The 18,117-nt window shown below is 42.3% G+C and overlaps 1 protein-coding gene across 22 annotated transcripts; it reads right to left on the minus strand.

The window, feature by feature from the left end:
• Positions 1-222: 222 nt before the first annotated feature.
• Positions 223-17,166, minus strand: SLC25A51 (solute carrier family 25 member 51). 22 transcript variants are annotated; one of them, XM_088019254.1, is made up of 7 exons: positions 17,079-17,160; positions 14,994-15,133; positions 13,565-13,649; positions 12,719-12,866; positions 9,402-9,547; positions 4,678-4,784; positions 223-4,464 (listed from the first exon to the last, which is right to left on the minus strand). In XM_088019254.1, exon 7 carries the CDS (start codon positions 4,421-4,423, stop codon positions 3,530-3,532), a length of 894 nt encoding a protein of 297 aa, XP_087875380.1. In that variant the 5' UTR covers positions 4,424-4,464; positions 4,678-4,784; positions 9,402-9,547; positions 12,719-12,866; positions 13,565-13,649; positions 14,994-15,133; positions 17,079-17,160; the 3' UTR covers positions 223-3,529. The 22 variants fall into 22 exon arrangements, with proteins under 22 accessions (XP_087875380.1, XP_087875381.1, XP_027964524.1 ...); XM_088019255.1 differs by lacking the exon at positions 17,079-17,160 and adding an exon at positions 16,478-16,611; XM_028108723.2 differs by lacking the exons at positions 13,565-13,649; positions 14,994-15,133 and adding an exon at positions 9,263-9,345 and having other exon boundaries at positions 9,439-9,480; positions 12,747-12,866; positions 17,079-17,166.
• Positions 17,167-18,117: the final 951 nt, after the last annotated feature.

Raw genomic sequence — 18,117 nt, forward strand, 5'->3', positions numbered from 1 at the left:
AAATGCTTTGCAGTTAAGCTATCTAGAAAATTAACTTATCTGGAACTCCTCTTGACCAAATAAGATGGATAAATGAAGTACTGTTCTACCTACACAGTTATCAGGGGAAGGTGCTAAAGAGTCAAAGTAGTACGCTAAATGTTTTCTCAACAAAAAGACAAACTTAAACCACAAAAAAGTGCTAGTAACCCTGACCCAACTACAAGAGAAGACCAAATAGAATGGACTTAAAAAACAAACAAAAAAAAACCAACTTTATTCCAAACAGAATTAGCAAAAGAATGCCAACTGACACATTTAACAGGTTTCATTTAAACTCAGTCACAAAACTCAAAAAATATTAAACAAAAACAGTGTGCTTAACCACTTTTAATACTGAAACTTAAAAAAAAAAAACCCAAAACATGTAGACTCCCCCACAATCTGCGAGCCATTTAGGCAAGCAAATACTATTAAACAAAAAGACAGCATTAAAAATGAAAACTTCAAATTTAAGGAGAACGCCTGTTAAGTCTTTGATAGGCATTTATACATACAAGAAAACAAAGAATATTTTAATTTAAAGGAGATCAAGTCTGAGTGCTCATCCTTCCTTCACATGTGATCTCCTGTCTTGCCTTCACTTGGACTGTACACGTCTCCCTCCAGAACTTCAACCACACTGACCTGCCATTTCCCCCATGGCATGATCGGCGGCCCCAAAGGCCTCCGGGTCCCATTCTGCACATCCTGTCTGCCGCCCATGATTCTATGTTTGCACAGCATGAGAATGGAGTATTACCACTGTAATCGAGCTAGGAAATTTCAGGTCTCCAAAGATGATTCTAGATACACAATTCTGTTTTATTGCACAGTTTACAATATATAGCAGGTGATTACATGACCAACCATAAGGTAAGAATAATATTGACTACTGAGACAAAAACATCAACTGTCTCCAAACACAAATGAAACAAAGACACACAAATCTGCCACCTCAGAAAGGTTGTGTTTACTCTGTGATGCAGTCCTGAGGGCTCATACCACCCCAAGCGTGTTAAATAGAGAATCCATAACACATCTCTGGTGGCATCAGAGATAAAGTGTGGGAGGCAGGGCCGGAAGCTCCCTGTGCTCATAAACCATCTGTGTCACGTATGTAACAGAAAGGCCACTTTTAAAGCTCTTCAGATAGTTATTCGATCATGTCTGCCTTTTCAAAATTATTACTAGTTCACACTGAAAATAAAAACAAGTGGTTAGAATCTCTTATTAATAACACATTTTGACTTCTTTTAAGGTTCAGACAAAGCTGTTGGCTACCACAAGCAAGTTTGTTGAATTTTTTTGTCAAATTTAAGAAGTCTATAGGATAGCAAAAAACCATCCCTGGTCATGTATTTACAGTTTGGTCTCCAAAAGCTGTAAAAAGTGACAAAGAAATCCAAATATGAGTTAAAAACATTAAAAATATTTTTTAAACACCACAAGTTTGAGATTGCAGAAACCAAAGCATCCCCTTTCAAATTCTCACTTGTATTTCACCAAGTGCTTTAGAACTTAGGTTATCTGTCACCTCACAGGAGTGTATAAAAGACAAAAGGAAGCCCATCCCCAGGGCATGACCCCAGGCTAACTCACCTGCTGCAAGGTGTGGGGGGCCCTGGGCCAAGCACCACCACTGACCACGGTGCCTTTGTCATTCATTTCCCCAAACTCAACCCTTTTCAAAGCCAGACTCTAGTCAGTAAGCCAAAGGATGCTACTCACGTTTATTTGGTGTCAAATCCTTTCTTTCTGAAATCCTCACCTCTGCATCTTGGTTTCCAAAGTAAACTGCCATTTCCAACACAACATTTTCAAGCAGGGCTGTTGTAAAGTTACTGAGCCTCATTACTGCCTGCCAAGTGCTTGATAAAGCTTCCCAATCCTTTATGGTTGGAAGGATGCTTATTTGACCAGTCATATTGCATTTAGAGGTAAACATTTCTTTTGGACTATCTGCCCAGAAACTGAGTAAACTACCAACTGAGACCCTGATTTTATTTTGGTCAGTGTGTGCATATAGTCATATGCAATTACCCAGAATGATGAAAAACTGGCATTAAGAAACCTAACTACTCTGCCATGTCAGATGTTGGCAATCTTAACTACATATTTACAGATGTGGATTTTTAAAAGATTGATAAACTCTTTTCTAGAATGTTTCAAGTTTTATTAATCATTCAACCAGTAAAGAGAGGCATTTTGCTTCATCGATCTGGAAAAAATATTTTAAGAATCTGATTCCTTTGACAAGTTTTTCTGTCACCTAAGGGATGAGTATGCTAGCCAGCCTTTACGAACTAGTAGCATTTAAAATTAACCCTCCAAATATCTTTATCTCAAACTATCTTACTGTTTAATGATAAAATGATAAAACTGGGTTCCCAAAATGTAAAAATCCTAATAGAGGTCTCTATTTCCAAGAGTCAAATAAAAAAGCTAACACTGGGGTGAAAGCTAGCCTGAGGTTTGTTTTTTCCCTTTCTGTAATGCTTAGAAGCCAGGAGAGAGAAATCTAGAATCCTGTTAATATACTTCCAAAATACAATTTTATGGAAGTTTTTTTTTTTTTTAAGGAGAGTTTTAAGAAAACAGGATACTTCAATATGACAAACTATGACTCAAAGAAAAAACACTCCCCAAACTCCCAAAGCTCTTCCTGAAGTTGGCAACAATTAATCAAAAAACTGAATTAACCAGTTTGCAATTAATATGAAATTTCTTCACATGAAGAAACGCCTGTAATGAACCATAAGTCTCCCCATGTTTTGGCAATGAAATAACTGAAATTAACATAAGGACATCTGGGGAGGGTTTAAGCTCACATTCAGAACTAAACACAAAACCTTGCAACCTGATAGCAAAATGGGAGCTTTGACTAGCTGCTTGGTTCTGCCACACCATGTCTGAATAGTCTAGATAATGGCTATCCCAACAGGTACTTAGTTTCAAAAGTAATACAAGCAATTTACCATAAAAAGCCTACACCTAATAAGCTGTTCTGCTCCTCTGTTCTTTGTCCTACATGTACATGCTTATGTTTAACGAAGACTACCCTTTGCAACTCCTAAAAGCAGAGAAGCAAGAAATGGAGCAAGAGAAGGAAGCCTGAGAATTCATGAAGCTCTGAGAGCCTTTTCTCTAGCTGGTCATGGCCACTGACATTTCAATACAGAAGATTTATTAAAGACTTTTGGGAAAAAGAATCATACCTTGGCTATTAGTTTTCCTTGTCAAAAGCAGTCAGATAGATAGCTATTAACGAGGCAATTAGCCTAAAGTTCTCAGATAATAATGAAAAAACAAAACCAAAAACCCCTTACATCTTCCTATTAGAGCCTTTTATTCTGAATTTGTTGTTGCTTCAAGAAAACAGCTTTGCCCATAATTCACTGTGCCCTGAACTTCTGACACCAACTCGTATTTCGCCAATTAGGAACAAGGCCAAACCGTATTCTTCTTAGGTCTATCCAGTTAATAAATGGCACTTAACTGATGATTTCTTTCATATAATCTTTAACAAGAACTCATAAGTTGCATTGATTATGCCCCAAGAGATGAGGGACCGATGGTAATTCAGGTGAGCACCTCTGAAAAGATTCGTCAGCTTCCTGTCCCGCTCTAGCCAAATTTTCTGGAAAACCTTGGGAAAAGACTGAAACTCCCCACCAATCTGAGACTGCATGCGAGTTTTCACAACATTAACTGGGAAAAACAAGATTCCCAACATGGCCCCCAACAGACCTCCACAGATAAAATCATTGACCAAATGTGCGCTCTGAGTCGTTGCAGTAGGCAGATGCTCCTTAATGGGACCTCGAAGGCCAAAGAAAAGGACATTGCTGAATCCATTACGGAAAAGAACAGGCACCAAGCCTCGATAATACTCTCTAATTCCGTGGCATCTGAGCGCCTTGAAAGCCTGGTAAGTGTTTGTAAATTTGTCATGATGCTTGTGGTCTTGAAGCAACGTCTGAACTCTTTCCAACGGAGTGAAAATTGCTTCTGTTGTCCCCGCGAGGACTGCGGCCACACTGCGGGTCGCAAACTCAGGGGTACTGATGTGCTTTCGGAGAAGGCAGGATAAGTCCTCGTACAGCCCAAACATAAGCGCCAGCGTAGTTGTCTTCTGCATCAGTGGGGGCAGGATCCCGCGGTACAAGTTTCGAAAGCCGTCCCTCCGCAACTGAAGCACCGCGTCCCGGGTTTTGAGGCCATACAGCTGCTGCCGAAAGAGCACCTTCTGGATGGGAAATGTGATTGCTACGTTGTTGAAAGCCGCACAGCAGCCGCACAAGTAATGCTTCATCTCACCAACATTAGCGATATGAGGGGACAGATCTTGTTTTGAAGAGGTCAGGATGGGCGGCCTCTTTTCATGAGCTTCCGAATCCACCATGTTGCTTAAGATCTTTCTTCTTCATGAAGAATACTTTTAACCTACAAATAACAAAATGACAGTAGTAGCTAAGCCATTATATACAGGGCTAAACATGTGGAATTTTTCCTTATTTCCTCAACCCTTTAATTTCTGGACACTTACATTTTCCCTGTTAGACTACATCAGTAGTTGTTACAGCATTTTCAGAGGCCCCTGAGGTCCCCGAGACCCTCGCAGGGGTCCAGGAGGTCCTTCCTTTTCCAGCCACGTACCTGTGTGAAGCTGATTTTCTGCATCTACTTTAACCAGAACAACTTCTCACCACAGACACAATGCAGACGCAGACCTTTTATGCCAGACATTACACAGACCTGCAAAACTGGAAAACAAGCTCTCCTCAGTAAATTTTTGGAAAATAGTTATTTTTCCTGAAAATGTGTTATATATGTTAACGCGTTATCTTTAAAGCAAATGAGGGGCGCCTGGTGGCTCAGTCAGTTGAGCAGGCTGAGTGTCCGACTCTTGTGATTTCAGCTCCTGTCACGATCTCAGGGTCGTGGAATCGGGACCTGCATCTAGCTCTGCGTTCAGTGTGGAATCTGCTTGTCCCTCTCCTCCTCCCCTCTCCCATGCAATTTATCTTTAAAATAAATATATAAATAAAATTAGTATTTTTAAATTTTGATTTCTAAGACCAGAAATACTAATTCACATAAAGGCTCTTTAGGGTCCACAGTAATTTTTAGGTGTAAAGGGGTCCTGAGACCAAAATATTTGAGAACTACTGGACTAGTTCATACGTACTATACTACATAATGGTATATACCATTATCCTTCCAAAAAAGATTCAAAGTCCTCCCTTGAGAAATAAAAGAGCAAAACATGCATTCATTCATTCTGTTCACTAACACTTACTTAGTGTCTACTCTGGACTAGGCCCTCTACCAAGTGCTAGAGATTCAAGAGCAAGGAACTCACGGGGTGTCTGGGTGGCCCAGTCAGTTAAGCATCTGCCTTCAGCTCAGGTCATGATCCTGGCATCCTGGGATCGAGCCTAACATTGGGCTTCCTGCTCAGCAGGGAGTCTGGCTTCTCCCTTTCCCTCTGCCCCTCACCCCAGCTCGTGCGCTCTCTCTCAAATAAAATCTTAAAAAAAAGGCAAGGAACTCACAATTTAACAAGAGACTGCCAAGGTAAACAAATATACCCCCGTGTAAATACCTTGTATGACAAATATGTGCTATGGATAAGGGACACTGAGCATGTACTTTGGGAGGTAGAGACTGGAAGAACAGGGTCAAGGGAGGCCTGCAGGTATGTACTATACACTGTATTTTCATATATTTAATTCTCAAAACAACTCCATCAAATAAACGCTGTTTTCCCAGTTTTACCAATGAAAAAACCAACACTGTCTCCTTTGTCTGAGGTACAGAAAGTAACCGGTGGGGCTGGCATCGTAAGTCTGCCTGGCTGCAGGGCGCATGTTCCCCCGGTCATACCGAAGCATGGCAGTGACTTTGGGAGGCTGCCCTTGACAAAGTGGCTGCATCAGACTGCTGAAGATTTGAAGCCTAAATATACAGGCTTAGCCCACCGAGTAAAACTAAGGTAAAGTCCTCCCCTAGAACATACCCGCGTCCTTAAAATGGCAAGGCTACCCCTTGCCAGGCAACTCAGTCTGATTTTCTCCAAAGGATCCAAATAGCTGGATCATCCAGGACAATCCTACAGCCCAGAAATAACTTTTACTGGGGGACTACATGGCAATTTTATTGTATGTTAGATGTAATAGGCTAAATATTTTTTTTTAAGATTTTTTTTAAGGGATCTCTATACCCAACATGGCACTCAAACTCACTACCCCAAGATCAAGAGTCACACGTTCCACCAACTGAGCTGGTTAGGTGCCCCAACAGGCTAAATATTTTTAAGTTGATTTTAATTCCTCAACAGTATAACACCACATTTATGAGACCACTCAACAAAAAATTAAATAACCTGATTAAAAATGAGCAAAGGACTTGAACAGCCATTTCTCCAAAGGAGATACACAGAAGATATGGGACTCCACCTTTTATGCCAGACATGAAAGAAACCTACAAAACTGCGTAACGGGGGCACCTGGGTGGCTCAGTTCGTTAAGTGGCTGCCTTCAGCTCAGGTCACAAAGGTCACGATCCTGTGGTCCTGGGGTCGAGCCCCGCATCAGCAGGCTCCCTGCTCAGTGGGGAGTCTGCTTCTCCCTCCCTCCTCCACCCCCTCCCCCGCTTCTTGCTCTCTCCCTCTCTCAGATAAACGAAATCTAAAAAAAACAAAAACAGGGCACCTGCGTGGCTCAGATGGTTAAGTGTCTTCCTTCGGCTCAGGTCATGATCCCAGAGTCCTGGGATCGAGCCCCGCATCGGGCTCCCTGATCGGTGGGAAGCCTGCTTCTCCCTCTGCCTCTCTCTCTCTCTCATGAATAAATAAAAAAATAAATAAAAACAAAAAAACAAAACACCAAAAAAACCGTAAAACACACTCATGCCAACAAGCATATGAAAAGATGCTCAACTTCAATCAAAAGAGAAATACAAATCAAAACCACAATGAGATCGTCTCACCCCTTAGGATAGTTACTATTTAAAAAAACAAAAACAGAAAATAACAAGTGTTGGTGGAGATGTGGAGGAGAATCCCTGCGCACTGCTGGTGAGAATGCACAATGCTGCAGCCACTAAACACAGAATGGCAGTTCTACAAAAACTTACAATAGAACTAACATGTGATTCAGCAGTCTCACTTCTAGGTGTCTGTTAAGAATTGAAAGCAGGGTCTCAAGAGGCACGTGCACATCCACAGCAGTGCTATTCACAATAGCCAAGAGGTGGAAGCAACACAAATGTCCACTGACGGATGAATGGTTAAATAAGACGTGGTATAGATACGTACAATGGAATACTATGTGGCCTTAAAAAGGAAGGAAATCCTGTCATGTGCTAGGACGTGGGTGAACCCTGAGGACCTTAAGTAAAAGAAGCCAGTCATAAAAGGACAAATATTGTGTGATTTCATTTATATAAGGTACATAAAGTAGTCAAAATCAGAGACAGAAAGTAGAATGGTAGTTGCCAGGGGCTTGCGGAAGGAGGAACAGGGAGTTATTAATAGGTGTATAAACTGCTGAGCATTCAGGACAAAAGACGAATGTAATCACTATAAAGTACAGTGCAGAGCTGAAGCACAGAAAACAATCAGAATCAATTCCTGGGGAGCTTATATCTACAGGAGCCACAGATATGTAACATCAAATATGGGCGCCTGGGTGGCTCAGTCGTTAAGTGTCTGCCTTTGGCTCAGGTCATGATCCTGGGGTCCTGGGATCGGGCCCCACATCAGGCTCCCTGCTTGGCGGGGGGCCTGCTTCTCCCTCTCCCACTCCCCCTGCTTATGTTCCCTCTCTCGCTGTGTCTCTGTCAAAGAAAAACAAAAAAAACAAAATATAAATATGGAACACACATCTGCAACAATAATTTTCCCTTTTGGGAGTACAGCCTAGGGAAAAAGTTATTCATACAGGATGTACACAAAGACTGAACTACAAGACAGTCGCAACAATGCTCTTGAGAAGTACTGAATAAAAATTAAGTGCTCAACAGTAAGGGGCCCACTGAATAAATGAAGATGTATCCACCTGATGGGATGTCATATATATATGATATCAAAAATAAGAGTACTGGGGTGCCTGGGTGGCTCAGTCGGTTAGTCTGCCTTCAGCTCAGGTCATGATCTCAGGGTCCTGGGATGGAGCCCCGTGTCAGGCTCCCTGCTCAGCATGGAGTCTGTTCCTCCCTCTCTCTCTCCCCCAAATAAATAAAATCTTTAAAAAAATGTTTTTCTGTTTCATTCAGACTTACAGGATAACACTGTCAAGAAGACCTTCATTTACTTTTGTTGGGGATTTCTTCCTCTTTGCCTGCTTTTACACTGGCCTACTAGCAAACTAAGAAAATTAAATTCAACCCACTTATTCAAAGGCACTGCCCTACAAGTCAGAGATTAGAGATAAATGGGAACCCTGGCTTCAGGGGAGATAAGACATGCAAACAAATGGACTATAAATGCATGCACGGAAATGTGCACAAGGTGTATAAAGGCCCCGCAGAGAGAGGGGTCATTAGCTAGCTGTCTGGAGACAATGACGGGGCAGGATAGGACCTGTGGGCAAATAGGTGAAGCACAATCCGCTAAGGGCGGAGGCACAGGCTACGGTGCAAGTCCTGTGTCAGAGCAGCAGGATTGCATTCTCGAGGAATTGAGTACTTCTGCTCGAGCAGAATGTGGGGGGAAGATGGGTGGGTGGCAGAGGTGGATGGGGAAGCAGGCTTGGACCAGGGTTACGAGAGACCCTCAGGAGGGTCCCAAGACACTCTGATGTTACTGTGTACTATTCTTTTCCTTTCTCACGTGAAGCAAATGCAAACAAGCTATTTTCCTTAAGTATGTCACACCAGGGTCTGTGTGTCTTCTTCCCACAAGACAGACTACACTAGGAAAATCAACAATGAACACTCTGGCCCAAAGTCTGTTTTGCTGGAGTTCCAGCTGGCTTACTCCATGTTTCTATTAGAAAAGATAAACTTGGAAACCACTGCAGGCCCGAACTCTGCGGGAAGGAAGGTCCTGAAAGGGGTCAAGAAACTTTCCTCGCCACTAAGTCGCCTGGTTGTACCGACAGAACCCAACTGTGCCAGGGGTGCTTTCTTTCACTGCCAGCCCCCACAAGCAGGGGAGCCACACCACCTCTGGGCGCCACTCTGTTCATTAAGAACATGCTCTCCGCTTTGGCAAAGCAGTGGAAGCAGCAGGACTTACAGCTGAAATCTGCTCAGCACCATCATGAATTGGTTTAAAGGGGCAGGAAAAACTGTTCCCCGGAGTTCCAAAAATGTGTTCCCCTGCAATGTAAATCATCAAAGTAAGGCCTGGCTCAGAGACATGAAGTATTTCTCACCTTGGCAGGTATTAGAACAGTTAGATTATAAAGTCACCTGGATGCTCGACTCAGAGATGCCAGATTCCTTGGAGCTGGGCTGCTTGCAGATCCAGTAAAACAACGAATGAGTCATTTCAATGAAAATTCACAAAAGAAGCGTATTACTTTTTTAGGAAAAAAATTGACATATTAAAAATAAACATTTAAAAAAGATTTTTTTTTTAAGCAAAAACAAAGTTCTAAATCTATTAAATATACAGACATCTCCCCTCTCCAGGCTCACTGCCTTAGCTCAGGGCTGTGTCTAGCCTGACTGAGGGAAAGCCTCTTTACCAGTCAACCTGCCACTAGTGACACTCACAATGCATTCTGGAAACTTCTAATAACAGCATGGAGATACCCCAGTATTTTGTATGATTGTATAGCAATTGGACATATTATAAGTAATTTATTCTATCTTCTACTTCGGTCCCTGTTTTTTGTTTAGGTTTTTTTCCTTTTTTTCTCTTAAAGAATTCTGCACTGGGCAACATTATACCTACACCTTGCTTGGGTGAACTCTGGCAAGTTTATCTATAGGATAAATCTTTCAAATGGCATTGCTGGCTCAAAGAGTAATACATTTTAATTTGATAGCTACTCCAAACTGCCCCCAGAAAACTAATGAGGATTTATACTTCCATTATGTGTATGTCAGTACCCAGGTCCCCCATCATTTCCTGTACCATTTCATGGGTAAAAAAACTGCATTTTGTCATTTAAAATTTTTGATTAAACTACAGCATTTTGGGGCACCTAGGTGGCTCAGCTGGTTAATAAGAGTCTGCCTTCAGCTCAGGTAATGATCCCAGGGTCCTGGGATCGAGCCCCATGTTGGGCTCCCTGCTCAGTGGAGGGGTCTGCTTAAAAAAATAAACTACAGTATTTTTCCATTTTTGACCATTTGAATTTCTTTTACTATAAATTTTCATGTTACCCGTATTTCTAATAGGCAGAAAAACCTTTTCTGATTTGTAAAATTTCTTCATATATGAAGAAAATCATTCCTGGTTCTATTAATCAAATTGTGGCAAATACTTTCCCTACTTTATCATTTTTGTGATACTGAAGTTCTTAATTTGGATAGTAAATCTATGATCTTGGCTTCTAGGCTTTATAATGTCCTCAGAAGGCCTTCATTACTCTGAAAGTATGAACGAGTAATCCATGCTTCCCTCTACAACCTTCATGGTTTCATTTACCAGCCATACTGTAATCTCTCTGGAATTTCAGCATAAGGAGGCAAAGAGAAAAGCTTGCCTATGAAAGTGACCGGTGAGCATCATCCAAATGCCCGTGGCTGTGTGCATGTATGTCTGCACAGGCTCTGCTCCGCCAGCAGCCCAGCGCTTCTCGAGTGCCAACCTGCTCTGACCTGCTACGGCAGTATGATGCGTGTCACCATCTCATAGGGCTTCCCCATACTCTTCTGAGAATTAGCTTTCCTGGCTATTACGCTTCTCCTGGTAAACTCTAGTGGATCTCTGTCATATTCTTCCCAAAAATCTTGTTGGTATCTTAGAGAGATAGTGACTTAATAGATAAATGTAAAGACCTCTCACTTTTCCAAAATTAAACCATACTTTACAGGAATATGATGTCTTCCTATTTACTTGTCTTTTTACAAATCTTAGTAGCATTTAAAAATTTTTTCATACAGATCTTTTTTTTTTTTTTAAGATTTGAGATAGAGCATGCAGCACCGGGAGGGGGGGAAGGAGAGAAGCAGACTCCCCACTGAGCGCAGAGCCCTAGACAGGGCATGATCTCAGGACTCTTGAGATCATGACCTGAGCAGAAATCAAGAGACAGAGGTTTTACTGACTGAGCCACCCAGGCACCCCCAGATCTTGAATATTTATGCCTAGGTATTTTATCTTTTTGGTTGCTATTATGAATGGGCCGTTTCCTTCCAATTAATTTTCAAACTGCCTTTTGTCTGCATATGAAAAAGCTCCCAATTCTTGTATATTAAGGTTAGAACCAGCCAACTTATCAAATCCTCTTGCAATTTGTTTTTTGGACTGCTTTGCTTTAGCTTCCACTATATAAAATACCACAAATAATTGACTTCTCCATTGTAATATGTATCTTTCTTATTAGATTCACAAATATTTCCTGAACAAATCTAAATTATAATAATAGTGAATATCCTTATATTTTTCTTGACACTTATGGGAACTTTGCTAGGAATTACTATTAAGCATGACACTGGCTTGTGGGGTGAGAAACAGGAAGCTGTCATCAGAGTATTCATAATCCAAGTCCTAGTAGTTTCAAGTTTACTTAGGGAAACAGATCATCACGACACAAAAATGCTTACTGAACTAGCCCCTAGAAAATCTGTACTCATTCAAGTAACCTTCCCTGTTCACCATCTATCCCTACCCACCTTTGTGCTGCAAATATGAGGTAAAGTACGTCTTTCCAGTGCTATCACATTTCATCAGATAAATTACATTAAAAACCCCAAAACTTCATTCTGCATTCATCCTACCAATTAGTATACCTTCAATTATAATGTAAGCCCCCATCCCCCTGCTATTTACTAGGGAATTATGTTTCACATTAAAACTGCATTCCATTTTTCTAATACTAGATATCAACTGATAAGGGCTTAGAGAGTTTTCAAACATGGGAAGGGAATACACATTTATTCCTGTTTTACTGCATGTCAACCACCTTCAACCCCTCCTACCACCACTAAATCAGGAACTTTGGTCAAATGCTTTTAAGGAGCTACTGAGATGATCACATGAATACTGGAGACAGAACCAGTGTAATATTTACGAGTTGCAGCTAATAGCCTCAATTCAAATCCTGGCTCCACCACATATCCACTGTGTGACCTTCAAGTTCCTCAATGTCTCTATGGCTTAATTTCCTCATTTATACAGTAAGGATGTTACCTACCTCATAGGCTGGTTCAGTTATTTGAGTTACTACTAGTACAGCATCCTGGAGAGTAGTCTAGAGCACTAGAGGTGCTCAACAAGGATGACCTATTATTCACTAATGTATTTATTTGGTATATACATTATTTCTTGTTAATTACTTGCCCTTATAATAAGGGTATGAATCCTCCTTGGCCATGGTGAAATATGTTTTTTAAAACATCACTAGATACCATTTTGCTAATATTTTAAAATTTCACATCACTAGAACATACCAAATTTTCAATTTTAGTACTATCTTCATGCCAAGTTCAGGCATCAATGTTCTATTGGCTTTGTAAAAACAATCTATAACTTTTCCTTCCTGATGTTGGTGAACAATTTAAACCTTATCAAAATTACCTTTTCCTTCATAGTTAAAGGAATTCACCTGTAACACCATCTGGGCCTGGTGTTTTGGGGGATGGTAGCTTTTTGATAACTTTCTCAATTTCTTCCATTGTTACTGGTCTGTTAGGTTCTTTCTTCTGCAATTTTGATACTGGATTTCCTTTAAAAAAAAAAAGTTCTGGTTTACTTATATAGTCTTATACAGTACTTGTTTTTAAAAAATACTTCTAGTCTTGTGTACTTACATTCCCTTTTTTCTTGGTAGCCAGTTTGTCAAATTTACATTCCTCTCATCCCAGAAAAAAAAAACAGCTGTTGAAGTTACCAGTTTTACTATTTTCAGTCTTTAAATTTGCTTTTCCTCCATCTCTTTTCTCCTGTTTTGTCTAGGTTTATAGTATTCTAATTTCTTGTTAGATGCTTATTTTTATTCTTTGTTTCATAATTTTGAATGTTTAAGGTGATGTATTTCCCTTTGAGCAAAACTTAAGATACACTATGGAGAATTTTGGTCTAATTGATGGTTGCTTCATCATCTGCATCATCTTGACATAGTAGCTTTCATTTGGGATTTTATGTGCCCAGCTCCAGAATCCAAACCTGTTTTGGCTTTGTGTCTTATCATATCCTCTATTTATGCTCAGGAGAAGAGCATCTTTCTGGTGGCCCATAGAAGATCATAAAAGGATAGATCCTAATATCTGGCAACTGTCCTCCAGTCTCAAAATATTTGATAAATATACCCTGAAGCTGACCTTCATTAGTGGGAGAATAAAGCAGGAGCGGCAAGCCAAGTACACTAAGTCCCATTCCTGTTTTTTGACCACAACAGGACAACGGTAAGAGAAGCATACAAACCTGAAATATCCAGGCACCATGACAGTCTTGCCACAGAAAGAAAAAATAAAATAGCCAATGGCAGCCATCTTTCTGCTAGATAATGCTGAAATGCAGGGGGAGGGGGAAAGAGGCAGAGAACTTAAAATGAATAAAGAATGTTTATTAAAAGTCCCTGTTTCGTCCTGAAATTTTAGTCCATTCTGGATACAAAGGATCTTCTAGCACAGATATGAGAAGCCATAGTTCTGATATCTAGCTATAGCCTCCTTGATCTGCTGACTGCATTGTTTTGATTTGCTTTTCTGGAAAACCATTTTTGCTAAAAGCCATACAGACTTCCTCCTTCCTACACAGCAGTATTTCAGTAGTTTATATAGTATAGCATCGTGCCATGCAGCATTTGAAGACTCAATTATTTTAAGATTTTTTTTTTTAAGTAATCCCTACGCCCAACATGAAGCTTGAACCCACAACCCCAAGATCAAGAGTTGCACACTCCACGGAGTCAGCCAAAGCACCCTGAACACTCAATTTTTAACACTGCTAACCTAGTGCTGAGTTTATTATGTTAATTCCTGTTTCAACAGCAGTTTCCCTTAATTCAGGATACACTTCTTATGTAGGACAGCTTTCCTTCACCATTTTTGTGGGTATGTCTTTATCTGACTTGGGGAGAATTGGGGAAAAAACAACAAAAAACCACCCACAGCTTTTTAATTTGTTTAAAACACATCTCTGCCTGTTACATTTTGTGCTCTTAACCAGTTAAAGAAACCAATGGCATTTTTACTTAAAAAAAAAAAAAGTTTGAAGATGCTTGAAAAGAAGTTTGCCAGGGTAGAGTTTGATAATTATTAATCACTTAGTCTTCTACATCCTTACTTCTTGCTGTTTCAGCTGACAGACATGAATTTAAGAACTCTTATTAGGGCTACAATTGCCAATCTACGATTAACATTTTAAAAACAGCTTAGCACACAAATGCTTTATATCTAGGTAATCCCTTGCTCTTCTTCAGAGTCTCAGGACTAAAGAATGATAAAATAACAAGAATACTCTGATTAATGTATATATGATTATATAATATGTTGTGACAATTTATGAATGTTAAGAAATTTCATTTACATACTGAATACATAACAATATTTTAAATTCTAAAGTTACCACCTGCAAACTGTTTAGCAATCTACTGTTCCTTGATAATACAAACTAAGTTATTTGTACACCCGACCAACAAATTCTGTCCATATTCACCTTAAATTTTTACTGGAATGATTTACTTCCCAAAATTTTACAAATTAAAGTTACTTCAACTAGTTTGTCACAGCTGTTTGTAATAATGGAGACTGTTATTAAGCAGAAAACTATGGCTAGCACAAATTAACTGTTTACTGACCCCTATATTTAAAGATTTTAAGATATTTTAAGAATATCACTGTATGGGTACCTGGGTGGCTCAGTCGACTGCGTGTCTGCCTTTGGGTCCTGGGATCCAGCCCCGCACTGGACTCCCTGCTCAGCGGGGAGCCTGCTTCTCCCTCTCCCTCTGCCCCCCCAACCTTGTGCACTCTTGCTCTCAAATAAAATCTAAAAAAAAAAAGAACATCACTGTATATTTAGTCTCAAACTTTAAAAAACAGGCCTGTGCATAGAAAAAGGAAGGTCATGAAACCCTCCTAGACTTCACAGATTTAAAACTTTCCCTCTAAATTTTAACCTCTTGAGACTTACGTCTTCAAAGAAACCACCAATACACATGTGAAAAGAAAAAAAAAATAACGCTTTCCCTCTAGTTTCATCCTACACACCAGGATGGTATGAATAGATTCTTAATTCAGCAACAGAAGTAAGGACAGTGTGCACAGTATTCTGTGGCAATGGAGTTCAGAATTTTATATGTTTATTTATACTGTGAACACAGTGCTCACTTCGGCAGCACATATACTATACTGTGAACACAGCTAAATTTCTTTACTAAACTGATCTCTATATTTAAATTCCTTAACACGGGTAATTCTTCGCTATTGCAAAACTTATTTACCCTAATTTTAAACTGTTTGCTACCTAAAACACTCAAGCTATCTAAACAGTAAGAAGCACAGTTAATAGGTTGACTTTTAAGCAACTACAAGTATCAAACATTTGTGGCATAAACAGTGTAAAAGTCTTAAAAACTCACTGTAATTTACAGCCTACATGGATAAGCAAGACCTAGATGTGATCCCAGCACAAAGGTCTTTGTGCAAAAACTGGGGGTAAGGCAAATGTAGTTCTCAAAGGATGTGAACTCCCACTAAGTCAGCAGGTCTGAGTCAGCAATCAGAACAAGATCAGTCTGGGTTCCAGTCCTAGTTATGACACTACCTTGCTATAGTCAAAGCAAGGTCCTTAATTTAAAAATCCGATTCTCTGGGTTTAATCTATCAAAGGAGAAACCAGATACCTCAACTGAGAGGTAATAGCTTATCATTTTTTCTTTAGATGCACTAAGGGTGACTCCAGATCCAAAGTGCCTAACCTGTGCTCTGGAACCACTAGGGGACACACCTGACCAGTTTTAGTACCCTTTGATTTTATTGAATCCTTTCCAAACGAGGGTGGAGGAGGCTCGAACTGGCAAGGTCACTACCCATATACTTTCAGGGCTTCTGTTTCACTGCTTACAGGTAGAGAAACAGAGCGTGGGAATTACGACGAGCTGAGTATAGCTGACGGGGCAAAATAAAGGTTATGCCCCAAGGGTAAATACAGCTGAGGCATCGACATGCTTGATCTAGCCACGCTCGGTGCTAAATAATCAGCACGGAGATTTACAATGAACAACACCGCCCGCCTGCCCGCCCCCCAAAAGCCTTGTACAATTGAGTTTCCCACAACGCGATGCAACATGGTGTCGCAGAATAAGCACTGCCTGGCTGTGGCCGGACTTACCGCCCTCCGGGCGTCCATTTCCCCAATCTGGGATAAGAGGGTCGGGGGTTGGGTAGGATCACCGAGGCCCCTTCCGTCTCCGACAGTGAACAAGCTCAGGGGGCCCGCAATCCCAGACCCCAGGGGGGGGAGGGGCCCTTCCGCTGTCCCAGCGCCGCCCGCCCCCGGGCGCAGGCAAAGCCCGGCCCTCCCCGCCCTCCGGTTCGTGCGCGGTGGGAGGCCCCTCCCCAGCAGGGGCGCGTCCGAATAAACGCACAGCGTTCTTCGCCGGAAAGGCCAGCTCCGCCCGCCCAGACAGCGTCCCTCGCCCCGTGAAGCCCCAGGACGGCCCGCGAAACCCGGCGGCTGGCGGGAGAGCCCGGGGGCCTCGGGGGCGTAGAACCGACCCTGTGCGGGAGCACCGCTCCTGTGGTTCCCGCGCCTGCGGGCCCCACCCAGGAGGGCGCGCTCGCAGGAGCGCCCGGGCGCGCGGAGAGGGTGGGCCCCAGCGGCTGCGCCAGAGGGCCGGGGCGGGGCGGCCTCCTCAGACCCTCTTTCGTGCTTCCACTCCTCCAACGTACAGGCCGAGGGGAAAGCCCGTGCCGCCAGCCCGCGCACTCACCCATTGCAGCGGGCGCCCGGCTCCGCGCCCGATAGCCGCCAACCCGCTGGTCGGCGAGCCGGCGAGCAGCGGCCGCGCAGGCGCAGACCTTGACCGACCCGGTGCGCGGGGCGTAGCGTGACGCGCTCGTCGCTGCCCGAGCCCGATCACGTGAGGCAGACGCCGCCGCGCCGCCTCTCCTTAAACCCAGAGTCAGGTGACCCCCGACCAGGTCTTCTTGGCCCCGGCGGGGCAGGTGCAGGGTCACCCACCACACCTGTCGTAAGGCACTGGGGCGCCACCTACCAGAGCACCGTTCCCTTGGCGCTATACGGTGGCCGTGCCGTGCCACAACTAGTCAACGCTTTCTCCAGCGTGCAGCCTGAGGCAGTGCCAGTGGGAATGAACAGTTGTGGGTGCAAACGCCAGAAACCTGAAAGTGCCTCTCCTGGCTCCCCATTGTAGCCTTGGTTAGATTCCATCAAACCCTCAAAGTGGCCTTTTGTCAGCAACTGGTACTGCAGGCCACAGAGGAACAAGTTTGTATGCTTTAGGACATACAAATCGCTTTTCAAGTCTCTTTCCTTTCAACTTGACAACTTGCAGGTCTTGGACTCTGTTGCACTGGGAAATGGAAGGCTTAGGTGGAGTAATAGCTCTGACAATTCTGGGAGTGACCTTGGACAAGTCACTGGTTCCTAAGCCCCAAATCCGTATCTGAAAAATAATGCCTACCTTGCATGCATCCTTTGGCCTTTGTCAGCATCACTAGGAATAATGACGTGACTCTAACTCCTAAACTGAAAGGCACACAACAGGTGTGAGGGGTTGAAGGAAGCAGGTCAGCCTGGAGAGGAGAAGCTCTTCAGGAGGCTCGTGAAATATGTGTGAAGGATATGCACTTCACTTGGGGTTAGTCCAAGAGGCATTAGTCAGAGATTAGCTCTAGGTGGGTGGCTTTCCCTGCCCACTTGTCCAGACAGCACTTTATAGATATCGACTCCAAAATTCGGTCTGCTTGAGCTGGCCTGTTTAACTGCTGCTTGGAATGTGGGAGACC

Source organism: Eumetopias jubatus, unplaced genomic scaffold (assembly GCF_037043125.1).
Source record: "Eumetopias jubatus isolate StellerSeaLion01/CBP00866 unplaced genomic scaffold, mEumJub1_p1.0 scaffold_15, whole genome shotgun sequence".
Lineage (NCBI taxonomy): Eukaryota > Metazoa > Chordata > Mammalia > Carnivora > Otariidae > Eumetopias > Eumetopias jubatus.